A 23,959-nucleotide genomic window follows, 5' to 3' on the forward strand; every position below is an offset into this window, starting at 1 on the left:
CTGTTGTGGGGTGGGAGAGACACCTTAGCGTTTCAATCAGGCAACTTCACCAGTAATGATTTTGCTTGTCCTAACAGATCCCAGCTTATAAAGTATCCCTCGTATGTTTTGCTTAAAGGCATTCCAAACGATTGAAGGGAAGGCAGTCCCATTGTGACTATCAAAGTATTGTCTGCTTTCGTCTTCAATCTTTTGTACTGTTAAAGGATCAGCAAAGAGTATCCAGTTTACTGTCAGTAATAAGTATATCCCCTTTTCAGCTGGATGCTTTCTACCACGTATCAAGCAAGCCAAAACCCTGCATCAGAGATCTAAACTCCTTCCCTACCGTAGTTGTAGTTGCCCACCCACTACTAAATGAACTATCCAAACCACTATCTAAGAGGGTGTTATAATCATCACCAATCACCGCGGGCTAGAAAGTCTGATAAATTCAGACCAAGACTGTTAGGAAGGCCTGTATTTGCAAATGGGGTCAAAAACTCACACACAGGTAAATGTTGTCCTTCTGCATCTAAGCTTCCTGATGACTCAGCTACCAGCTGATTCTGCTTTACTCTAGAATATCTACTTCAGCTTTTTTTGTTTTTTATTATAATAGCCACTCCTTTAGAGATTATTGATTGATCAGTACTAGCTATTTGGTGGACTCACCTCTGTTTCTCAAAGAAATCCTTAGTCTCCCACAAAGTTAAGTGAGTATCCTGCAATATAAAATCATGTGCTACATTATCTTGGAGATACTTAGAAATCACTCTTTGCTTTCATTTGGTGTGCAGGTCATTAACTTTCCAAGTTAACATCCTAATCTATTTCATTGTATCTCTCAGTTGATGGGATGCTGAAAACTCTAAATATTCTGCTATTTTTAGGTCTCGGCTAGAAGCGAGCGAAGCTCGCTCTCGCCAGAGACCTATAGTTAGCGGCTCAGCTTCCCAGGAGGACAGCACTGGCCGCGCGCGGTGATTTGTTAAGGCCACGCGCACGAGAACGCGCTCGCCGCCAGGTGCTGTCCTCCTCGAAAGCTGCCTCCATTCCCCGTGCAGGGCGGGCCGCCGCGCTGCCTGCGGCGACCCGGAAGCATTGCCGGCCAAACCGGAAGTAGGTGCTGTCCTGCAGAGCACCGCTTTTCAACTCTCTGCTCCTCATTGCCGGAGACGGCTTTTCAAGCTCCTCGTCGCTAAGTGAGTAGCTGTACTACCTTTTCATTCATTGTCATGCACTTGTTGACTATTTCATTCACTTGTTGCTAATTGTTACTAGAATGCAAATGTCGTTGCATTTTTCTTTTCATGAGAGGGGGATCATGGGGTGCAAGTCGGCGTAGCCAGGAAGGTTTTCAGTTTTCAATTAGAGGTGAATAATTGCCCGTGTCACCCGCCGGGCACCCATGCAGCCTTGTTCACGGAATGGATTGTGCCTTGCTGACTGAGCCGCCACATCGACATCTGGAGTGGGGGATGCCGAGTGCGGGGTGGAGGTAGCGGGAGGGCGCCTGCACCCAACTTGGAAGCACAGAGCCGAATTTGCTCTTCTCCCTCAGCCTAATCCTGCCCAGCCCCCGCCCCCATGTGCCCGCCAACTGCTTTGTTATTTACTTCACACGTCTATTGTCCCCTCAAGCTCCTCCCGGCAGCCAAGGCCCCTTCCGGTATGCACCTGTTACAACGCAATTTTTACTCCGCACTACCACTACAACGCAGGCATTACAACGCATACCGTTACAACGCATTGCGCTGGGGGGCGCTCTAGGATAAGAGGTAAGTTTAATTTACTATCCAACACCTTCCCTAGGGTCCACGGGGACTGGAGTTAGAATAGTAAATTATACTTACCACTATCCAGCACCCCAAAGCGCTATGCGTTGTAGCGGTATGCGTTGTAAATACCGCGTTGTAATGGTATGCGGAGTAAAAGTATGCGTTGTAACGACATACATCCCCTCTTCCTTAGAGGCCTCCGTGAATGGGTTAAACAGGGATTTGGGCCATTTCGATGATTTGATTAACCAGTGATGGACTTCGATGCAGCACGTGACACTGCCGTCCTGATGGGCTTTGTTAAAAGTGCACATCTGGCATTTGCAGTTGGTCGGCGATTATGTGTATTTTTATTGTTGTAAGGAGTACGTATTTCTTAATTGCTGTTTTATTTGCACAATGAACACCTTTACTCGTTCCTTTTTTTATACATTCTGAGTGTTTCTGTGTACATGAGTGCTCTTGTGTGAAATATAGTTGTATCTAAAGAGTTCTGAGGAACGCAGCTCTCTTTGTTGTTTTGAGGTCAAGCGGCCCAGTTTGCTAGGGCCCATGTTGATTGTTCAAAGGAGTAGAACTGAAGCTGCTGAAACGGAATTTTAAAGTGACATGTAAAATAGTTTGAGTTGGAGGTCTTTGTGCCCGTCTGTGTGCTGTGCCTTGACTACATGTGCAACCTGGGGTGTGTGTGGCGCTGAGTGTGTGTGTTGGGGCGTGGAGTAGAACTGAAGCTGCTGAAACGGAATTTTAAAGTGACATGTAAAATAGTTTGAGTTGGAGGTCTTTGTGCCCGTCTGTGTGCTGTGCTTTGACTACATGTGCAACCTGGGGTGTGTGTGGCGCTGAGTGTGTGTGTTGGGGCGTGGATTGTTTCCAGTTGGGAATCGCCACCTATTGCAGCCCTCCACTAAATGCCTGAACTCGTGACCCCCTGTGTCAAAATGCTCATGGCCCGTTGTCAACAAGCCCGGTGTGATAGCTGATTGTACAGCTGCGTCTCTCTTTATCCACGCTGGGTGGGGGCGCTGGCCATTCAAATATTCATCTGTGTAGGTGTGAGAAGCGCATGTAGTGATCCCGGCTGAGTCATCTTTGACGTACTTTTATCCCTAAGTTGTCAGAGTAGTGAGTGCAGAGAGTGGTGAGTGCAGAGAGTGGTGAGTGCAGAGAGTGGTGAGTGCGCAGAGTGGTGAGTGCGCAGAGTGGTGAGTGCGCAGAGTGGTGAGTGCGCAGAGTGGTGAGTGCGCAGAGTGGTGAGTGCGCAGAGTGGTGAGTGCGCAGAGTGGTGAGTGCAGGTGCAGAGCGGTGAGTGCGCAGAGCGGTGAGTGCGCAGAGCAGTGAGTGCGCAGAGCAGTGAGTGCAGGTGCAGAACGGTGAGTGCGCAGAGCAGTGAGTGCGAGTGCAGAGCGGTGTGTGCTGTTGAGTGCAGAGCGGTGTGTGCTGTTGAGTGCAGAGCGGTGTGTGCTGTTGAGTGCAGAGCGGTGTGTGCTGTTGAGTGCAGAGCGGTGTGTGCTGTTGAGTGCAGAGTGCTGTGTGCTGGCAATGTAAATGACAATGCCATTTATTTATGATTTAAAGAAAAAAAAAATGTCATGAGCAATGCCAATAGCTCTACCTTTAATGATGCCGAGACCATTGCATTGTAAATGCTTGTTTAAAGTGCTGATGAGGAGTTTTAAAAATGTCCCCCCTAATATGGTACCCCTCCAGTGCCTCCCTCCAACCCCTCCCTCCCAAGGGAACCCCTAAAACATAGTGGTACATTTCTATATTCCTATTTGGTTCCTTGCCAGTAGGAGGAACTACTTTGAAAAACTTATGAAGGGAGTCTCATAGTTAACCTACAGTTACTCTGGTATGGGGGAGAAAACACATGCAACTCTGAACTTAAATGCCTGACTTAATCCATTTGCCAGGCTTTTCCCCCTCCCCCTTTCCTTTCCACTCCTTCGCACATTTCCACTCCTTGACCACACTCCTACTAGTAGCAGCATTGTCTTTAGAGAGCCTACCCAAGACTATCTACTTCATAGTGCACATGCTCTTAGTAGGTTTATCTGCTCGTTTCACCAACCTAATATTTTGCATCTCTTTTCTCCACACATTACTTTTAACATGGCTAGGAATCTTAATTGGACTTTAGCACCCAGTTTCTGCATCTCTCCAATTCACTGGCCTAATTCCCACTGTCACTGCTCTGTGGACCTACATATATCTGATCTAATGGTGTACATGTAATCAGTTGCTATGACAGTTTTAGTTTTAAGGGCAAGTCCCAGTGTCTGCATTTTAGTAGTGTATGAAAAAAGATTCAACAAAATGTTTCTGGGTTTCTTCTGACCTTCCTTCAGTTTAAAAGAGTCCCTATGAACTCTCTGGCTCTCCTTTTCAAGGTCTACATCAATATTGTCCCTAAGAGCCCTCTCTCTAATGAGCTTGACTGTGAATCCCTTTACATCACCACCTTCCCTACCTTCTGGCACATTCATTATTCTTCAATTATTTCAATAAGAGCGATTTTCTAATTTTCCTATTTTTCAAGTTAATCTAACAGGCTTTGATTTTCCATTGTTCTATTGGTCTCATCGTCCAATCTTGCTTCTGGAAACTTGGCATGCCCCCTTAATGTGTTTCTGGTTTGACTCTGAAAACTCACATCTCTTCTGAATCTCAGCCCAGAGATCTAAAAATAAACTTGTGAGGCGGGCTACGACAGAGGTTGCGGAAAACGTATTTGTCACACTGTCTACCTGGCCTGCGTGCACGAGCACCTGTCCCTCACCTATGTGTTCATTGGCTAGATTGGCTAACACCCTGAACCTCTTCTACACTAGGATATCTTGATTACATGTAGGGGCTCTATTGGTGTTATCTACCAACCCTGTAGTACTAGCACATTTCTTTAATGACTGCGTGAACATACCTACATACGTCTCCTGATTATTTGGAGAGAAAGGTTAGCATAGTTGTCAGGTTTGCTCGAGGAAGGTCACCCCTAGGAGACCTGCTCTTTTGCTCCATTATCCTTAAGAAGGAATTGAGCAATGGTTAAGCTTTTACTGCAATATTTAAATGTTTACTCCTCTCCCTCCCTTCTAGTGTGATGCTGGAAGTGCTGCTATGCCGACCTGCTGTCTCAGGGGTGGATTTAATTATACCCTAGCACAAGGTTTTAGGTCCAACTGGGGCAGTATGTCTGTGTGCCCGAGGTAGGTGACTGTAGCTTTTAAGCAAATAGTAAGGAGTTGCCCTGTCGCTACCATACAATGTGTCAAGAATGCATCCTAACGGCCTAAATAAAGGAGCATCGGCTGCTAGTGGCAGATCACTTCCCAACCATACACTAAGTATCTCATGTGTTCATTTGATCCTCTCCATAGCCCTGTCCAAGGCCTGTGCCCCATTATGTCACAACTTAACACTGGTGACAAGGTGGGCCCCCATCATGTGCTTTGGCCGACTCCAACTCACAGCAGACCATCTGTGCATGACCCTGGCTCGCGGCTGTGTGAGGCATCCCATACATGGTGCACTGTCTGCTGTGGTGCCCGGCTGCTGAGGCCTCTGGGTGAGGTGCATGCGGCGGGCTCCGTGAGGTGCAGAGACCCGCTTTCTGACCTGGCTGTACCACCCTGAAGACGGGCCTGCTGCGCCATCCCGCAATCCCACATCTGGATGACTGCGGTGGCTGGACTGCAAGCTTGAGTTTCAGGTCGGGAGCTGGTGTCTACCAGCGCCCAGTAGTGAAGTACCCTCAACTGCAAGCCACTTGGTTTGCAATCGGTGGCCTGTTAGTGTGGCCCAGAGCAGGCTGGTGAAAAACTGAACGGCTCTTGGGGAGTACTAGAAGAAATGGCAGCACCAGCCTGAGCTAAAAGGAGTCCCAAAACTGGGCCTGTGTGGGGGGTGAATCAGGCCTGTAAGACCCCGGAGTAGAGTGCCTAGTGGTCGAGGTGACCAGAGGAGGAGTCAGGAGTGGCATAGTGTCTGCCTCCTACAGAGAAGCCAGCACCTAGTGCAGAGAATCTCAGGATGCACATGCAGGAAGTAAGTGCAAAGGAGCGCTATGTCTACGCCACCTCAAGCAGACGCACCCCTTGCACAGCAGCAATCCTCACACCCCCATCACAGCATTGCCACTATTCAATCAGTTGGCGGACCCCGCAACGGTGACGCTGAGGTGATGTCATTAGATTGGACATTTGCAGCATTACTTTCACATCACCAGAGAGACGGGTTACACTTTAAGAGGTTGATGATGGTACACATGGGGGTGACGAACTGTATGATCCCTTCGACAACTTACCTAACACGCGGGTGGACCATGATTTTGATGCTGGCTCGCTGCCATGAATAAACATTTTAACCCGAGACAGACTGAAGTGGTGTCGGTGGACGCTTTTTTTTGCATGGCTGCACAAGTTGCAGAGCACGTACTCTGGCACTGACGAAATAGGGGCACAGCTGATTCAAGGGTGCCGTTTGTCAAACCTCTGCAAGCTTATTCTACGGCAACCGGGATCTCGCTTGATGATATCCAACTACTTACCCGCTCCCACGAATTGGCCAACAGCAAAGCCGGGGAAATGGAGTCGGCCCTGGCACGCCACTGCATATTTTGCCAAATGACACTGGCTGTGAAGATCAAGGAGGAGCAAGTTGAGGACATAGAGCAGCTGCCGGCGAGGCGGTGAGGGGCCACCGTCACAAAATCAAGCGACAAAGAGTGCCAAAATGGTGTCATGCGTCACCATCCACTCAGGGGATCCCCTGCGCTAGGCAAACCATGCCTCAAGTGCAGCTGCTTTAATCACTTTGCGACAGTGTGTTGCAGCTCCGGCTCATCAGTTGGAGCGAGTTAACGAGTGCGGGGAAGTGTGAATGTGAGACAGCTGTCATTGGAAGGGCAAGAGAATGGCCAGACATGGAAGAACAGTGATTACGCCGGCCAACCGGAGGAGGAAGATGAGAGGAAGAAGTGTTCACCATTTCCTTCATGGGGAGAGACAATCAAAAAAGGAGGCTCCTGCTCATGTGTCAGGTTGACATTAGTGGTGCACAAATCACTGCCCTCATCAAAACAGGGGCCTCTGTGAATGTATTTGATGCAGAGCAGTTCATGAAACTAGATGTGCCGCCCACCATCCCCCAACTAAGCCTAAAATATACACCTATGGGGCAACGGACACCATCTCACTGCAAGGAGTCCTAGAGGTGGCTTATGGAGACACCACAATGAGGGCAACATTCTACGTGACCATGGGGCATGCTACAGGGATGTCATACGGCGGATGACCTTGGCCTAGTATTCTTTGTGAAACAGATCCACCAATCACATGCGGTGAACATCATGGCAGATTTTCCAGAGCTGTTCAAGGGCCTGTGTTGCCTGAAGAGCTTCCAAGTCAAACTCCAGTTAACAAGACTTTCTACCAATCGCGTCGCATCCCAGAAGAGTGCCATTTCAACTCAGGCCTCTGGTCGAGAAGGAACTTGAGATGTTGGACGGTCAGAGTGATTGTAAAAGTAACTGGGCCCTATCCCTGGGTGTCTCCATTAGTGATTGACCCCAAACCTAAACAGCTGGGGGCGATAAAACTCTGTGTAGATATGCGACTACTGAATTAGGCAGTTTGAAGCGAAAGGTATATAACACTGACAATTGATGAGATCGTGGCTGACCTGAATGGGGCCACATGTTTTTCCAAAATTGATCTAAACATAGTGTACCATCAGTTGATGTTGGAGGAGTCCTGCCGCTACATAACACCTTTCTCCACTCATGTGGTTCTCTGCTGGTTCAAAAGGCGCAGTTACGGTGTTTCCACCAGAGAGGAGGTCTTCCAATAGGTGATTCATGAAGCAGTGTCCAGATTGATAGTCGTCATCAATGTGAGTGATGATATCATCATATTTTCCAACACTTGAGAAGAATCATACCAGGTTGAGAGCCACCCTGAAACGGTTGGCAGAGCAAGGGTTGACTGCTGTGAGTTCTACACCAATGAAATGGAGTTCTTCGGGTACAGGTTCTCCAAAGCAGGGCTCCAGATAGACCCTCAGAAGGTGGAAGCAATTTGGTCTACTGCAGTGACAAGAAACCCGTTGGAGGTAAGCAGCTTCCTGGGGATGGCCAACTACTATGGACGGTTTATACCCAATTTAGCCACCATATCTGACCTCCTCCGAGCATTGACCAAGATGGATGTCCGGGGGAGTGGACCAGCAAAGCTGTGCAGACCTTTCAAGAAATCAAGAAGGCTCTACTCCATGACGCCGCCATTGCCTACTTACAGCGGTAGAGACCCTAGACGTCCAAATCGAGAGAGAGGCGGTGGCTATTCCCTGGAAGTACATTTTCACCTCTATCTCTGTGGCCAAAAGTTTCGGGTGATCACAGATCACAAACCACTTGTACCACTTTTTGAGGACACTGCTCGCAATGCACCCCGAGGATTGAGCGCTGGGCTGCCCAGCCCCAACAGTATGCCTTTGAAGACTTCTATCAGCTGGGGGTGAACAATCCAGCTGTTTATTTGTTCTGTCATCCTCTGGCCTTGGAGTCCAGCGACCCACGAGAAGAAGACCCAGAGAGGAGGAGTTCATCCGGCTGGTCACTGAGACGTTGTGCCCAAGGGCTCTCTCGCTAGGGGAGATTGTGGAAGCAACTCAATCGATGCCAGCCTCCTGAGGGTCAAGAAGGCTTTAAAGGGACACCAGTGGCAGAACTTCCTGGATGGCATTCAGGGGCTGACAGAGGATGAGCGAGAGGCCAAGAGACAATTTTGGAGATGTAGGGATGAGTTGAGCGAGAGTGAAGAAGAGCTCACTCTCCGAGGACACCAGAACGTAATCCCACGCAGGCTGTGGGCCTGTAACATGGAGCTAGCCCATCAGGGCCACCAGGACATCGCCAAAACCAAGGCCCACCTGAGGAGTAAAGTATGGTTCCCTGGAATGGACCATCTGGTGGAAGACCGGGGGCGAAGCTGTCGATCTTGCCTTCTCACCATTATGGAAACCGATGGTGGCCCCAGGGATCTCTGACCCCCCAGCACAACACCCTGGGTGGCTGTAAGAATGGATTTTGGAAGTGTTCCAGACCACCAACTCACACTGGTACTCATGGACAGCCACTCCAAGTTTCCCGTAGTATAACTTGTCAGCTCGACCTCTTTTGACTGTGTGAAGCCAGCTTAGGGCCAGGTGTTTGCGTTACTGGGGCTGCCCGATGAGGTGAAAACGGAAAACGGGCCCCTTTTTCAAGGCCATAATGAAAAGACTGCCTAGCCAATATCTGGCACGGGCGGATCACTCCTTAATGACCTCAGGTAGGAGTAGAAAAAGGAGAAGACCTGGAAGACTGCTTGCAACAATTTCTAAGAAGGGCCTACCACCAGACTCCGCGCTGCATAACTGGATGTGCCCCCAGTGACTTGCTGATGAAGAGATCAGGATGTGATGTGCTGCCAGCAGGACCGTTGTGGGGACCCGCAGTTGTGGATGTGACAGCTACCCAAGAGAAGAGGACAACCAACAACAAAAAGGCCAGCCGCCATTTAGGGCTGTGAAGCCCAGTATTCAGGTAGGAGACAGAGTTATTATCAAAGATCGCCACCCAGAGTGGAAGTATCAAACCTTGTTCAAACGAGAGACCTGGAAAGTCGTGAGAGTCTGAGACACTATGATAACTGCAGTGAAGGGAAATGTGGAGGTCCATAAATGTTTCTTGGTTTAAGAAAGTCTCAGACCAGCAGGTAGGGGCCGCTGACGAGTTGGAGTTCGAAGAGATGAATGTGAGTGTCCTGGAGGCCGATCTAGTGAACAGGAGTGAAGGTGCCCCTGCGGCTGGTGTGAGAAGTGACGCTGGAAACATGACCTTGTCACCCAGGGAGGACAATGTGCAACCAATCCAGCGGCCAGAGGAAAACCCTTGAGGTCACCCGTACTGACTGATGGCCAATCCTCAACCCAGCCAGAGACTGATAAACTTTTTGTGTTGAGCACCCAGTAGTGCGATGTACTGGAAGTTACCTTTATTTCTTTTAGTTTTTTCTATTAAAGGTTTTAGTGAATGTAGCGAGCTGCCAGGCTGCTATCATACAATGTGTTATTGACCCACAGGCTTATATAAAGGTGCTTCTGCCGCTTGTGGCAGAGAACGTCACAGTCATACACTAAGTGTCTCTTCTATTCATTTGGTCCTCTACACAGGCCTGCCCAAGGCCTGTGCACCCGTTAGGCCTCTACTTAACACAAATGTCACCTTTATTAGGGTACTGTGAGTCCTTCCCCGCCGGGTTTGCAGTAAGTAGCTATTGTTTTTAACAAGTTTTATTGCGTCAAGTGTCAAGTACAACACAGAGCCCTTTACCCCAGAGGCTATCTGCTACAGTGTAAAGCACAAAATATAGCATTGACATTTAATATAAACAATTATCAAAAATAAATAATGATATGTACCCAACAAAATTCCCCCCATGCACTGTCTCTGCACTACATCTCAAACGTTCCCTCCACACCCACTGCATCTATGACACATCCCTCTTAGCCGCTGAACCCCTGCATCCCAGCTCCACCCCCCGTCCCACAATCGCAGCATCTCCCACAGGAATAGGCTCCAAGGAAAGACCTCTATAATCCGCCCAGCGCTTCCAGATCTTAGCATACTTTTGCGGGCACCCTCATGCTTTAAAGACAGGAGTCTCCAGACCATTTTAAAATCCAGACCATTCTTCCATGCAAACAAGGAGGGCGGGACCTCAGCCTTCCACTTCTGTGCAATGTCTTGTTTGGCTACGGTGAACCCCAGCAACATCAAGTGGCGCTTATAGATATTTCCCCCGACAACCTCCATTATATGTAACAGCACTAACTTAGGGGAGAAAGGGAGCTCCCACCCCAAAACCTCCACCAGGCAGGCCAACACCCCGCACCTGAATTTCGCTATCGACCTACATTGACAGATTGTATGAAATAGGGTACCATCCTACTGACCACATCTGAGGCAAAGCAGGGACGCAACTAGGCCTGCTCTCCACAATCTGGCTCTAGTATAGTATACTTGGTGTAAGTAATTAAATTGAATTAGTCAGAGCCGCATTGTGATTGCAGCTCCCCTAAGGGAGGCTAACGCCTCCGTCCAGTCCTCTCCATCCAATGGACCAAGGTCCTCCTCCCACGCTACCCTCAGTTGATCTAGTGTTTTGGGACAGTTCTTCACCAGGGACTGGTAGATTTTGGAGATTTTATGGTCTTGTAGGTCTCCCATAAACAATTTAGTTTCAATGGGGCTAAAATCAGGGAGGGACTCCAGATCCTCTACGCTAGGGAGGACGGCATGCCGAAACTGAAGATATCTATAAAATTGAGTGTTTGGCATCTGATATTCTTGCTGGAGGTCTTGAAAGGACTTAAGCACTGTGCCTTGCATCACATCTCCCAGGGTAGATATCCTTACGTTGTCCCAATCTCGGAAACCCGCTAGACCAGCTAGCTGTGGCAGTCTCTCATTGGACCAAAGCAGAGTCTCCTTTGTCAACCTGCCCCACAACCCCATCTTCCGCAAAGCCAGTTTCTACACTTGGAACACCACCCTAGTGGTAGACGCAGGGCATTTCGGACCGGGCCGAGTAGAGAATAGTGTGTAAGGTAGTGGTCCCCGTGAGTAAGTAGCTACTTTTAGTATGTATTTGTGACTGCTGCAAGTGGGGAGTCTTTTATGCCCCTTCTACACAAACAAAAAGGGTCCAAATGAATAATTTGTACCTGTTCCAGATGGAAGCCCTTTCTCTTTTTCAGAGCTATCCATCTGTGCTCTAAGTCCAGTTTCACAGATTTCGCAATAGCATAATGACGAAAATGTGAGGGAGATGCCGTGTGGACTGCTGCGCTCAAAGAAAGCAGCAGGGTTAGCTGCCGACTTGTTTTCCCTCTGTCTGCCATTGCTCCTGGTGTGACCCTCGCAAGGGAACTCCTCTTCTGGAAGCCAGTGGTGGCTGCCATGCCCCAGCACAGAAAGAGCACAGAAACACTCCAAGGTTCTATCCTTCGCTCTGAAACTCTCTGAAAAACACATCCATTACATGTAAAGCATCATTATTCAGCAGTCAAAACATCCGCAGTGGATCCCTTCATAGTTATTTGCTTTTGTATGAAACCTCCATCTGCGCTGGTCCATGTCCGCCCGCCAGCCGGATGCCATGTTCTCCCTGTTCTGTTATTGATTTCACTTCACCAGTACTGATAAGCAGAATCTCTACCAGCTTCAGCAGTATTACATTTTTTTTAAAACAGCCTGAGTGTACTTTCCTTTTTTTACATGAGGTGAATTTCCATAATCAATTTGTAAAGTCCTCAACTTTAAGATAAACTTAGTCACAATGGCATGCAAATTAGTAAAAAAATATGTATAAGCTAACTCAGCTGCACATTGACAGTCCATCTCTCACCTTCAGCACCTGCCAAAGAGGTTACGTTGTTTTACAATGCAACTTTCAGTGCAGCTGGCTCGCAAACAGGTGAGTAAATTAAATTATACAATATGCCAGGTCTAATGAGAACTAACAAATGTTTGCTAAAATACAGGCTGCTTTTGTGGATTTATTTAACGGTGGGCTGCAACAGTGTGTTCTGAGGTAACGCAAAGAACCCTAACAAGGTTCCTAATCAGTAACTACCTGGGAGCTTGCTGGCTCACTGGGTGCGATTGCTACTGCAAGCAGCTTCCAGCCCTAGTTGTACCAAAAAAAAGTCAATTTACACTGACAACCAAAGAGTCTTATGGCTTCAGTGGCAGCCACATATCTTGGTCCCTTCTCTGAAGTCACATTCGAATTGTCATCTCTGATGCCTTCTTGCTTCAGTCCAAGACAAATTACAAGCTAGTCAGGCCCAGCGTAGTATCTGCCCTAACATTAGAAGGAGCAGTGCTAGAGGTGCTCACCTGTTGTGGGAAGCAACCAGATGTCTCTGTGTTATGACACCTTCTCTTCCTACAGTTGATAGGTAGATCTGAGGAAAAATGCAGCTTCTCTGATGCTGCTCTCTACTGTATCTACCAGGGAAAGCACACACAGGTCGCTCCCACTCCTTTCCATGCCCGTAAGACTTATTTGTAGGCCTGTCAACAACATTCTGATTTCACATGCTGAGACACTTACAAGTATGTTGTAGTTCAATACTGTAATATTTCTCAACACCCTACAGTTATGAATTCAATTGTCCTGGTTTTTGTTGGTAAAGAGCTTTTGAATATGTCCCTACAGGTCATCCAACGATTACAACAGAACCAGTGGAGACTACAGTTGATGCCGGTACCACAGTGCTGCTGAACTGCCAAACTGATGGTGAACCTCCTCCAACCATTGAGTGGTCTCGTCTAGGAAGGCCAATTTTGAGTGATGATCGTGTTACTGTTTTATCCAACAACTCCCTGCGCATTTCTTCAGCACAGAAAGAGGACACATCCGAGTATGAGTGTGTGGCACGCAATGTGATTGGCTCGGTTCTTGTGAAAATTCCACTCACTGTCCAAGGTACAACAGCAATTACCAGTGGGTCAAAGGAAACTGAGTTTGATAGTAATACCATAATCTCAAATGTCACTGCCTTCTTATGTTCTCCATGTTTTCAGTGTCAAAGGCTCCAGCACAAACACCACAGGATAATGGCCTGATTTAGAGGAGGGCAGAAAGAAAAAACGTTTCTTCAAAATAGTGGATTCACCATCTACATCTCTGCCAGCATATCAGTCCAATTTAAAGTTAGGTAGAGGGCAATGTCCTGCTGGTGATAACTTCTCTAGCTTTGATATTTGATTTGCTAATGTGGGGAGGACGCTCCATGCAAAATGAAATTAGTAACACTGTTGCACATAGAGTAGCTAATCTTCACCATTTTTAGGGGAGTTTCCTCTGTGAAAGACCACCATGGAAATGATGGTAGCCTTTCACAATAGGTTATGATAGTGTGCCTAATGCCCTGGGATACACCCCACAGCATGATAGGAAGACTAGATAGGTGGCCATTGCCCACGTACCCACACTTTGTAGCACATTTATAGTGATCACATTTGGTGATGGAAATTCCGCAATCTAGCATAAGCATTGGCAGATTTCCACCAGTGGATCCCCCAAAAGCTACCCCTTCCATAGGGACATGATTTACACTTGATATTGGAAACCCTAGCAGTCCACGCTGGAGGATTCTAAATGTGATAGACTTTCTTCCACCACCTTTGTGGACGTGAAAATGTACTACAGTGGTGGATTACAAAAGAAACCTATGAAGCAGGCCCGATTCATTTAATTTTATTGAGAGGATCTCTCCCTTAACACTTGACAATGCTGTGGTTTTTCCCATGGTTGCAGAGCCTCTCAATTCAGTTAGCTGGTTTACCCTGTCCCTGTCTAAATGTGAACTTTCACTTGTGAATTGCCTTGGTTCCCAATAAAGGGAGAATGTGCTGTCTGTTCACTTTTGGTTTTAGTACGTTACTTCATGTAGCTGCTGTAATTCTAAAGTGAAGACATAATTCTTACAGGTCTCATTTTAATTTGGATTATAATGAAGAAACTGCTAAGTCTGTTGCAGAATCAACCGCTGGATTTCTTCAGTCCTAGGCATAGCCTATGGTGCAAATCCTAAGTAATATAGTCAGCGCTTCCTGCTGAAGTCATAGGATTATGAATGGTCTAACTCAAAATCAGGTGTCTACCTCTACAGTCCTATTTACAGTTTGTAGATGGCCTTATGTCACCTGAACACCTTCCTTCCAGCCATAAGCTTTCATAAGAAAACTAATGCTTGTAAATGGAAAGCTCAAGACCATAAACGTTGGGTATCAAAGACAGGCACTTATCTACAAGGTATGGTTTTCTCATGTAATATCTGGACACATATTTCATCTTGGTCCCGCAATGTCCTTCTTAATTTATGTGGTACCAACTCTTTGCAGACAGTGGTTTGAGGGTGCTGCATTCCACTACCCACCTAGAGGACACAAACTTGTGTAAAATTAATTTATAGTGAAAATAATTGATAAAATGCTGATCCACCAGATACCAAGTAGCCCGACTTGCATTTTCGTGGGTGATCAAGAGCCTTAATTATACTCTTGCCCTCATGCAAGTGCTCCTGTGCTCCATGGTAGGCTGCCTGGGGAAAAGTCTAAAATAGTGGAAGGATTCAATCACACGTGTCTCAAACAGGGATTTTTAACAACCACTGAGTTTCATCAGCAGTGACTGTCGTAACGCATATCTCTGGTGCTCTTCAAGGTCTTCCAGGGTAAGAGCACTTCAGCTTACCCATCCTTCCTTAAGAAGCCCTAATGTAAGCTGCCTAAGTTTTAGGACAATATAATATTATATCATTTAGTAAGGCTATGTCGGTATAATGATTTTATAAATTAGTTTGTTTGCCTGCGCACAACCAATTCTTAACTAAATAGTATGTGTAAGTTTCAATTTCAATTTGCAATACATTTCAATGATTTAGGTTGCTCCCAGGGTGAGGTTTCCGTCCTGTAAACGTCCAACAAGTCAGTACTACTGAGTGCTTCCAATCACTTGGTTGCAGATCCCTTTTGGGGCACTCCTCTGGTGATCAATAAAGTTTCAAAAAAATCTCAAGCGAAAAAATATTAATTTTAACATGAATTTTATTAATTCATTGTTTCCTTCAATAATTCGATTGTTATTTCATTTATACGATGCATTTTCACATCACTTCAAAAGAATTTTTGTTCTCCAATGCATTTGTGCATTATATGCTCTTCATCAAGGAGTGTAATCTAAGGAAAGTAATGTAACATCTTGTGATATAAAACTAGGAACAGCTTAATCAATTAGATACATTATTTCATAGTGTTTGCATGCATCTTGTGATTTGTGGTTTGTACAATTTGTGACATTCGTGACATCGTGCCATGTGTTACGGACAAAGTGTTGTACTCACGTTCTCATGTCGGGGTGTAATAATAGATATTATTGATACCATTGGGTTGTACCTGATGACAAAACGGTAGCCACTGGAGCGAATATCACGGGTTAATTGCCTCATAATCTGTTTTCTTTCATATAGATCACTGATTAAGATCTATTATTACACCCCGACATGAGAACGTGAGTACAACACTTTGTCTGTAACACATGGCACGTTGTCACGAATGTCACAAATTGTACAAACCACAAATCACAAGATGCATGCAAACACTATGAAATAATGTATCTCATTGATTAAGCTGTTCCTAGTTCTATATCACATGATGTTACATTACTTTCCTTAGATTACATTCCCTGATGAAGAGCATATAATGCTCGTAATGCATTGGAGAACAATAATTCATATGAAGTGATGTGAAAATGCATCGTATAAATGAAATGGAGAAACATGTGACAATTTGAAAACATAACAATCGAATTGAAGGAAACAATGAATGAATAAAATTCATGTTAAATTGAATATTTTTTCGCTTGAGATTTTTTTGAAACTTTTTTGATCACCAGAGGAGTGCCCCAAAAGGGATCTGCAACCAAGTGATTGGAAGCACTCAGTAGTATAATGATTTTAGCACACACTACCTGCTACTAAGCAGGCTTGCAGTCAGCCTGCAGGTGTCAACCATGACGTCGTCTATGTTGTACTATGGACCAGGACATGGCATCATGAGTACATGCAATGCATCTTCTGGCTAGTCCAGCCCTTATGGTTATTGCTGCCACTTTGGTATTTGAATATAAGTTGTTTATGTACCAGCTCATAATTTCAAGCTCAGGCCACTGTGCTATTTTCGGATTTAGGGATTCTTATTGCATCATTGTTGGTGTATTTGTTCCAGTTCACGGTGGATTTTCAGAATGGCTTGAATGGCAACCCTGCAGTGTCACGTGTGGCCACGGAGTCCAGAAGAGGAGCCGTAGGTGCAACAGCCCACTCCCTGCCAATGGTGGCCGTCACTGCCATGGTCCAGACACAGAGACCCGCGACTGCCAGAACAAACCATGCCCAGGTATTTTATCCTAAGCACTGTATCGTTAGCAGCTGTTAGAGAAACTGGAATGTGGAATGTTTCAAAAATGCACATTATCTCGTTCCTTTACCACTGTAGTAGTTTCTCGATATTGCTCGGTTAATCAAAACCATTCCAACATGAAAAGCATTATAAATCGTATTAAAAGGAAGCTTCAAAAGAAATAGCACCATAAAATGATTGCAATGTTAGAGTCGACAGTTGTGATTAAAAGAGAAAAAAATAGATTTAAAATGCCAACGAAAATTTAACGTGCATTTCAGATCTTAAAGTGAAAAATTACAAACCGTTTACTGATTAAAAGTTAACAAATGCTTGTAAAATATATGATCAGCAATATTAACACTGTTAGTCTATTACAGGGTTACCGTCTGAGGTATTAAAAGTGGAGCCTGCGTATAGAGGAGGTGCATATCAAGTCTTGAATTTCACGCTGTATGTTCCACTGTACTTGACTCATATACAAAGTAGATGCTTGTAAAGTATTAAAGTGCAGTATAGGCTGTCTGCTGTTCTTAACTGGACTTTACAACCGATGAGCTATGGTTGTGTTATGCCTCATTATGAAAAACCGTTGCTTTGGAAGACAGCTATTGTTAGAAATTGGGGTCTCTAGTTGGCAAGGGTTTGCACCTTTGTCCAAGTTGGGACTCTTCCTTCTTGTCAGGATAAGGTAATTACACTCCTAAAATAATCCCTGCTCACCCGCTTGGTAGCTTGGCACGAGCAGTCAGGTTTATTTTAGAGGCAGTGTGTAAAGCATTTGCACATAACCAACAGTAATACAGAGAAGACACTACAAAAGGACACCACACCAGTTTAGAAAAATATTAAATAGTTTTATTTATCCAAAACAAGACCAAAACCGATAGAAATCCACCATGTGGTTCAAGCAGCGGCTCAGTGGTGGCGTCAGGTGGCAGCATCGGTGAAACCAGGGTTTCAGTGCAAAGTGTGGCAGTGCCCCCTGCTGTGCCTTCAAGACACAGAATGGGCAGCGGCGTCGTAGATGGCTTTGGGTTGCTTTTTCTTCTGTTGCAGCACAAAACACACAGTCCCCAGTGCTGATGGCAGAAGAACTTGAAGTATTTGCTGTTCCTGTGACTTCTTGAACAGGGGGCAAGCTCTACCCCAAGCCATTGGAAAACTTAATAAAGAAGTTGCACTAAGTTCAGTCCAGTCCTTTCACTGACCAAGATAGAAGCAGCCACTGTAGACCAACACAGCAAAGCACACAGCAAAGTGATAGTCTCTCCTCACAGCTTCTCCAGCTCTCCTTCTTGGCATTAGTCTTAGTTCCAAAAGAGTTCTTAAGTTCTGGGGCCTGGGCCCCAATATTTATACCTCAAAATCCTTTGCTCTCTCAGGCTGAGAGTTTCTGTGCTTAGTCCAAACCAGTTCTGTCCTCTCTGGCCCAGCTTCCTGGCAGGAGGTGGAGACAGCATTGTGAAAGGCAGACCAGGCCTATTCAGGTGAAAGGAAATCTCCTTCCTCTACTCTATATGCAGCCCAGGTCTATTCAGCCCAACCCGACTCTCCCAAACTCTCTAGAGCCACTGCACATTCCCAGCCTCTGTCACCCCATTGCCAGGCAGTCAATACACATCCTAGCAGAGGCACATAGGATGGCTAAGCAAGAAGATACCTTCTTTCTAAAAGTGGTATTTTTAAACAGAATGTAAAAATCACCATTACTAAAAGATGCATCTTTAAATTCTGAGTTCAGGAGTACTAAACTTTATTTTCCTATATGGTCCCAATAGGAAGTTATATTTATAAGATGTTATAAATTAACTCCCATGCTTTCCTGTGGGCCAGAGAGCCTTTCAATAGTGAAAAACAAAATTGTCAGTATTTCACTATCAGGACATGCCACAGATATGTCCTACCTTTCACATACTCTGCACCTTGCACACAGGGGTACCTTGGGCCTCTCTTAGGGGTGACTCACATGTAAGAAAAGGGATGGTTGGGGCCTGGCAAGTGGGTGTACTCGCCAAGTCGATATGGCAGTACTAGACTACACACAGACACTGCAGTGGCAGGTCTGAGTTACCTTTGAAGAGTTGCTTGTGTGGGTGGCACAACCAGTGCTGCAAGCCCACTTGCAAAAAACACAGTTGATGGACAGAATGCAGAACAATGTCTTACATTCACCCCAGTACAAAGATCTGGGCCTAAATCCATCGTTTTTTTGCACTCCACACCACCCTAGGTCAGACACTGGCTATATGCAAATCAGCCTTGACCCTGTGCCTCATGGGAACAGTCCAGCCCGAACTACATAGCCATGTCTTTCCTAGACCGGAATCAAGCATCCAAGGACCGGTTTCTGGCTATCAGCCTTCTTCAGCCTGGATAGCTTGACTCCAGTGATGTGGAGAGCCTGGGACTCAGGTCTGAGCATACCCAGCCCACTCGGGGTGAAAATTGCAAAAACACAGTTGATGGACAGAATGCAGAACAATGTCTTACATTTACCCCAGTACAAAGATCTGGACCTAAATCCATCATTTTTTTGCACTCCACACCACTCTAGGTCAGACACTGGCTACATGCAAATCAGCCTTGACCCTGTGCCTCATGGGAACAGTCCAGCCCGAACTACAAAGCCATGTCTTTCCTAGACCGGAATCAAGCATCCAAGGACCGGTTTCTGGCTATCAGCCTTCTTCAGCCTGGATAGCTTGACTCCAGTGATGTGGAGAACCTGGGACTCACGTCTGAGCATACCCAGCCCACTCGGGGTGAAAATTGCAAAAAACACAGTTGATGGACAGAATGCAGAACAATGTCTTACATTCACCCCAATACAAAGATCTGGGCCTAAATCCATCGTTTTTTGCACTCCACACCACCCTAGGTCAGACACGGGCTATATGCAAATCAGCCTTGACCCTGTGCCTCATGGGAACAGTCCAGCCCGAACTACATAGCCATGTCTTTCCTAGACCGGAATCAAGCATCCAAGGACCGGTTTCTGGCTATCTGCCTTCTTCAGCCTGGATAGCTTGACTCCAGGGATGTGGAGAGCCTGAGACTCACGTCTGAGCATACCCAGCCCACTCGGGGTGAAAATTGCAAAAAACACAGTTGATGGACAGAATGCAGAACAATGTCTTACATTCACCCCAGTACAAAGATCTGGGCCTAAATCCATCGTTTTTTTGCACTCCACACCACCCTAGGTCAGACACTGGCTATATGCAAATCAGCCTTGACCCTGTGCCTCATGGGAACAGTCCAACCCGAACTACATAGCCATGTCTTTCCTAGACCGGAATCAAGCATCCAAGGACCGGTTTCTGGCTATCAGCCTTCTTCAGCCTGAGTAGCTTGACTCCAGTGATGTGGAGAGCCTGGGACTCACGTCTAAGCATACCCAGCCCACTCGGGGTGAAAATTGCAAAAAACACAGTTGATGGACAGAATGCAGAACAATGTCTTACATTCACCCCAGTACAAAGATCTGGGCCTAAATCCATCGTTTTTTTGCACTCCACACCACCCTAGGCCAGACAATGGCTATATGCAAATCAGCCTTGACCCTGTGCCTCATGGGAACAGTCCAGCCCGAACTACCAAGCCATGTCTTTCCTAGACCGGAATCAAGCATCCAAGGACCGGTTTCTGGCTATCAGCCTTCTTCAGCCTGGATAGCTTGACTCCAGTGGTGTGGAGAGCCTGGGACTCACGTCTGAGTATACCCAGCACACTCGGGGTGAAAATTGCAAAAAACACAGTTGATGGACAGAATGCAGAACAATGTCTTACATTCACCCCAGTACAAAGATCTGGGCCTAAATCCATCATTTTTTTGCACTCCACACCACCCTAGGTCAGACAATGGCTATATGCAAATCAGCCTTGACCCTGTGCCTCATGGGAACAGTCCAGCCAGAAATACATAGCCATGTCTTTCCTAGACCAGAATCAAGCATCCAAGGACCGGTTTCTGGCTATCAGCCTTCTTCAGCCTGGATAGCTTGACTCCAGTGATGTGGAGAGCCTGGGACTCACGTCTGAGCATACCCAGCCCACTCGGGGTGAAAATTGCAAAAAACACAGTTGATGGACAGAATGCAGAACAATGTCTTACATTCACCCCAGTACAAAGATCTGGGCCTAAATCCATGGTTTTTTTGCACTCCACACCACCCTAGGTCAGACACTGGCTATATGCAAATCAGCCTTGACCCTGTGCCTCATGGGAACAGTCCAGCCCGAACTACATAGCCATGTCTTTCCTAGACCGGAATCAAGCATCCAAGGACCGGTTTCTGGCTATCAGCCTTCTTCAGCCTGGATAGCTTGACTCCAGTGATGTGGAGAGCCTGGGACTCAGGTCTGAGCATACCCAGCCCACTCGGGTGAAAATTGCAAAAACACAGTTGATGGACAGAATGCAGAACAATGTCTTACATTTACCCCAGTACAAAGATCTGGACCTAAATCCATCGTTTTTTTGCACTCCACACCACTCTAGGTCAGACACTGGCTACATGCAAATCAGCCTTGACCCTGTGCCTCATGGGAACAGTCCAGCCCGAACTACAAAGCCATGTCTTTCCTAGACCGGAATCAAGCATCCAAGGACCGGTTTCTGGCTATCAGCCTTCTTCAGCCTGGATAGCTTGACTCCAGTGATGTGGAGAACCTGGGACTCACGTCTGAGCATACCCAGCCCACTCGGGGTGAAAATTGCAAAAAACACAGTTGATGGACAGAATGCAGAACAATGTCTTACATTCACCCCAGTACAAAGATCTGGGCCTAAATCCATCGTTTTTTGCACTCCACACCACCCTAGGTCAGACACTGGCTATATGCAAATCAGCCTTGACCCTGTGCCTCATGGGAACAGTCCAGCCCGAACTACATAGCCATGTCTTTCCTAGACCGGAATCAAGCATCCAAGGACCGGTTTCTGGCTATCTGCCTTCTTCAGCCTGGATAGCTTGACTCCAGTGATGTGGAGAGCCTGAGACTCACGTCTGAGCATACCCAGCCCACTCGGGGTGAAAATTGCAAAAAACACAGTTGATGGACAGAATGCAGAACAATGTCTTACATTCACCCCAGTACAAAGATCTGGGCCTAAATCCATCGTTTTTTTGCACTCCACACCACCCTAGGTCAGACACTGGCTATATGCAAATCAGCCTTGACCCTGTGCCTCATGGGAACAGTCCAACCCGAACTACATAGCCATGTCTTTCCTAGACCGGAATCAAGCATCCAAGGACCGGTTTCTGGCTATCAGCCTTCTTCAGCCTGAGTAGCTTGACTCCAGTGATGTGGAGAGCCTGGGACTCACGTCTAAGCATACCCAGCCCACTCGGGGTGAAAATTGCAAAAAACACAGTTGATGGACAGAATGCAGAACAATGTCTTACATTCACCCCAGTACAAAGATCTGGGCCTAAATCCATCGTTTTTTTGCACTCCACACCACCCTAGGCCAGACAATGGCTATATGCAAATCAGCCTTGACCCTGTGCCTCATGGGAACAGTCCAGCCCGAACTACCAAGCCATGTCTTTCCTAGACCGGAATCAAGCATCCAAGGACCGGGTTCTGGCTATCAGCCTTCTTCAGCCTGGATAGCTTGACTCCAGTGGTGTGGAGAGCCTGGGACTCACGTCTGAGTATACCCAGCACACTCGGGGTGAAAATTGCAAAAAACACAGTTGATGGACAGAATGCAGAACAATGTCTTACATTCACCCCAGTACAAAGATCTGGGCCTAAATCCATCATTTTTTTGCACTCCACACCACCCTAGGTCAGACAATGGCTATATGCAAATCAGCCTTGACCCTGTGCCTCATGGGAACAGTCCAGCCAGAAATACATAGCCATGTCTTTCCTAGACCAGAATCAAGCATCCAAGGACCGGTTTCTGGCTATCAGCCTTCTTCAGCCTGGATAGCTTGACTCCAGTGATGTGGAGAGCCTGGGACTCACGTCTGAGCATACCCAGCCCACTCGGGGTGAAAATTGCAAAAAACACAGTTGATGGACAGAATGCAGAACAATGTCTTACATTCACCCCAGTACAAAGATCTGGGCCTAAATCCATGTTTTTTTTGCACTCCACACCACCCTAGGTCAGACACTGGCTATATGCAAATCAGCCTTGACCCTGTGCCTCATGGGAACAGTCCAGCCCGAACTACATAGCCATGTCTTTCCTAAACCGGAATCAAGCATCCAAGGACCGGTTTCTGGCTATCAGCCTTCTTCAGCCTGGATAGCTTGACTCCAGTGATGTGGAGAGCCTGGGACTCACAGCTGAGCATACCCAGCCCACTCGGGGTGAAAATTGCAAAAAACACAGTTGATGGACAGAATGCAGAACAATGTCTTACATTCACCCCAGTACAAAGATCTGGGCCTAAATCCATGGTTTTTTTGCACTCCACACCACCCTAGGTCAGACACTGGCTATATGCAAATCAGCCTTGACCCTGTGCCTCATGGGAACAGTCCAGCCCGAACTACATAGCCATGTCTTTCCTAGACCGGAATCAAGCATCCAAGGACCGGTTTCTGGCTATCAGCCTTCTTCAGCCTGGATAGCTTGACTCCAGTGATGTGGAGAGCCTGGGACTCAGGTCTGAGCATACCCAGCCCACTCGGGTGAAAATTGCAAAAACACAGTTGATGGACAGAATGCAGAACAATGTCTTACATTTACCCCAGTACAAAGATCTGGACCTAAATCCATCGTTTTTTTGCACTCCACACCACTCTAGGTCAGACACTGGCTACATGCAAATCAGCCTTGACCCTGTGCCTCATGGGAACAGTCCAGCCCGAACTACAAAGCCATGTCTTTCCTAGACCGGAATCAAGCATCCAAGGACCGGTTTCTGGCTATCAGCCTTCTTCAGCCTGGATAGCTTGACTCCAGTGATGTGGAGAACCTGGGACTCACGTCTGAGCATACCCAGCCCACTCAGGATGAAAATTGCAAAAAACACAGTTGATGGACAGAATGCAGAACAATGTCTTACATTCACCCCAGTACAAAGATCTGGGCCTAAATCCATCGTTTTTTGCACTCCACACCACCCTAGGTCAGACACTGGCTATATGCAAATCAGCCTTGACCCTGTGCCTCATGGGAACAGTCCAGCCCGAACTACATAGCCATGTCTTT

The 23,959-nt window shown here is 46.7% G+C and overlaps 1 protein-coding gene across 1 annotated transcript in view; it reads left to right on the forward strand.

Moving 5' to 3' along the window:
* Positions 1 to 23,959, forward strand: part of HMCN1 (hemicentin 1) — a 1,183,532-nt gene that overhangs the window by 970,113 nt on the left and 189,460 nt on the right. Inside the window, exons 87-88 of the mRNA XM_086956029.1 lie at positions 13,028 to 13,297; positions 16,603 to 16,773. Coding sequence (XP_086812155.1) covers positions 13,028 to 13,297; positions 16,603 to 16,773 — 441 coding nt within the window. The remainder of the gene's footprint in view (positions 1 to 13,027; positions 13,298 to 16,602; positions 16,774 to 23,959) is intronic.

The sequence above is a fragment of the Lissotriton vulgaris genome, chromosome 1_1 (genome assembly GCF_964263255.1).
Source record: "Lissotriton vulgaris chromosome 1_1, aLisVul1.2, whole genome shotgun sequence".
NCBI classification, from domain to species: Eukaryota; Metazoa; Chordata; class Amphibia; order Caudata; family Salamandridae; genus Lissotriton; species Lissotriton vulgaris.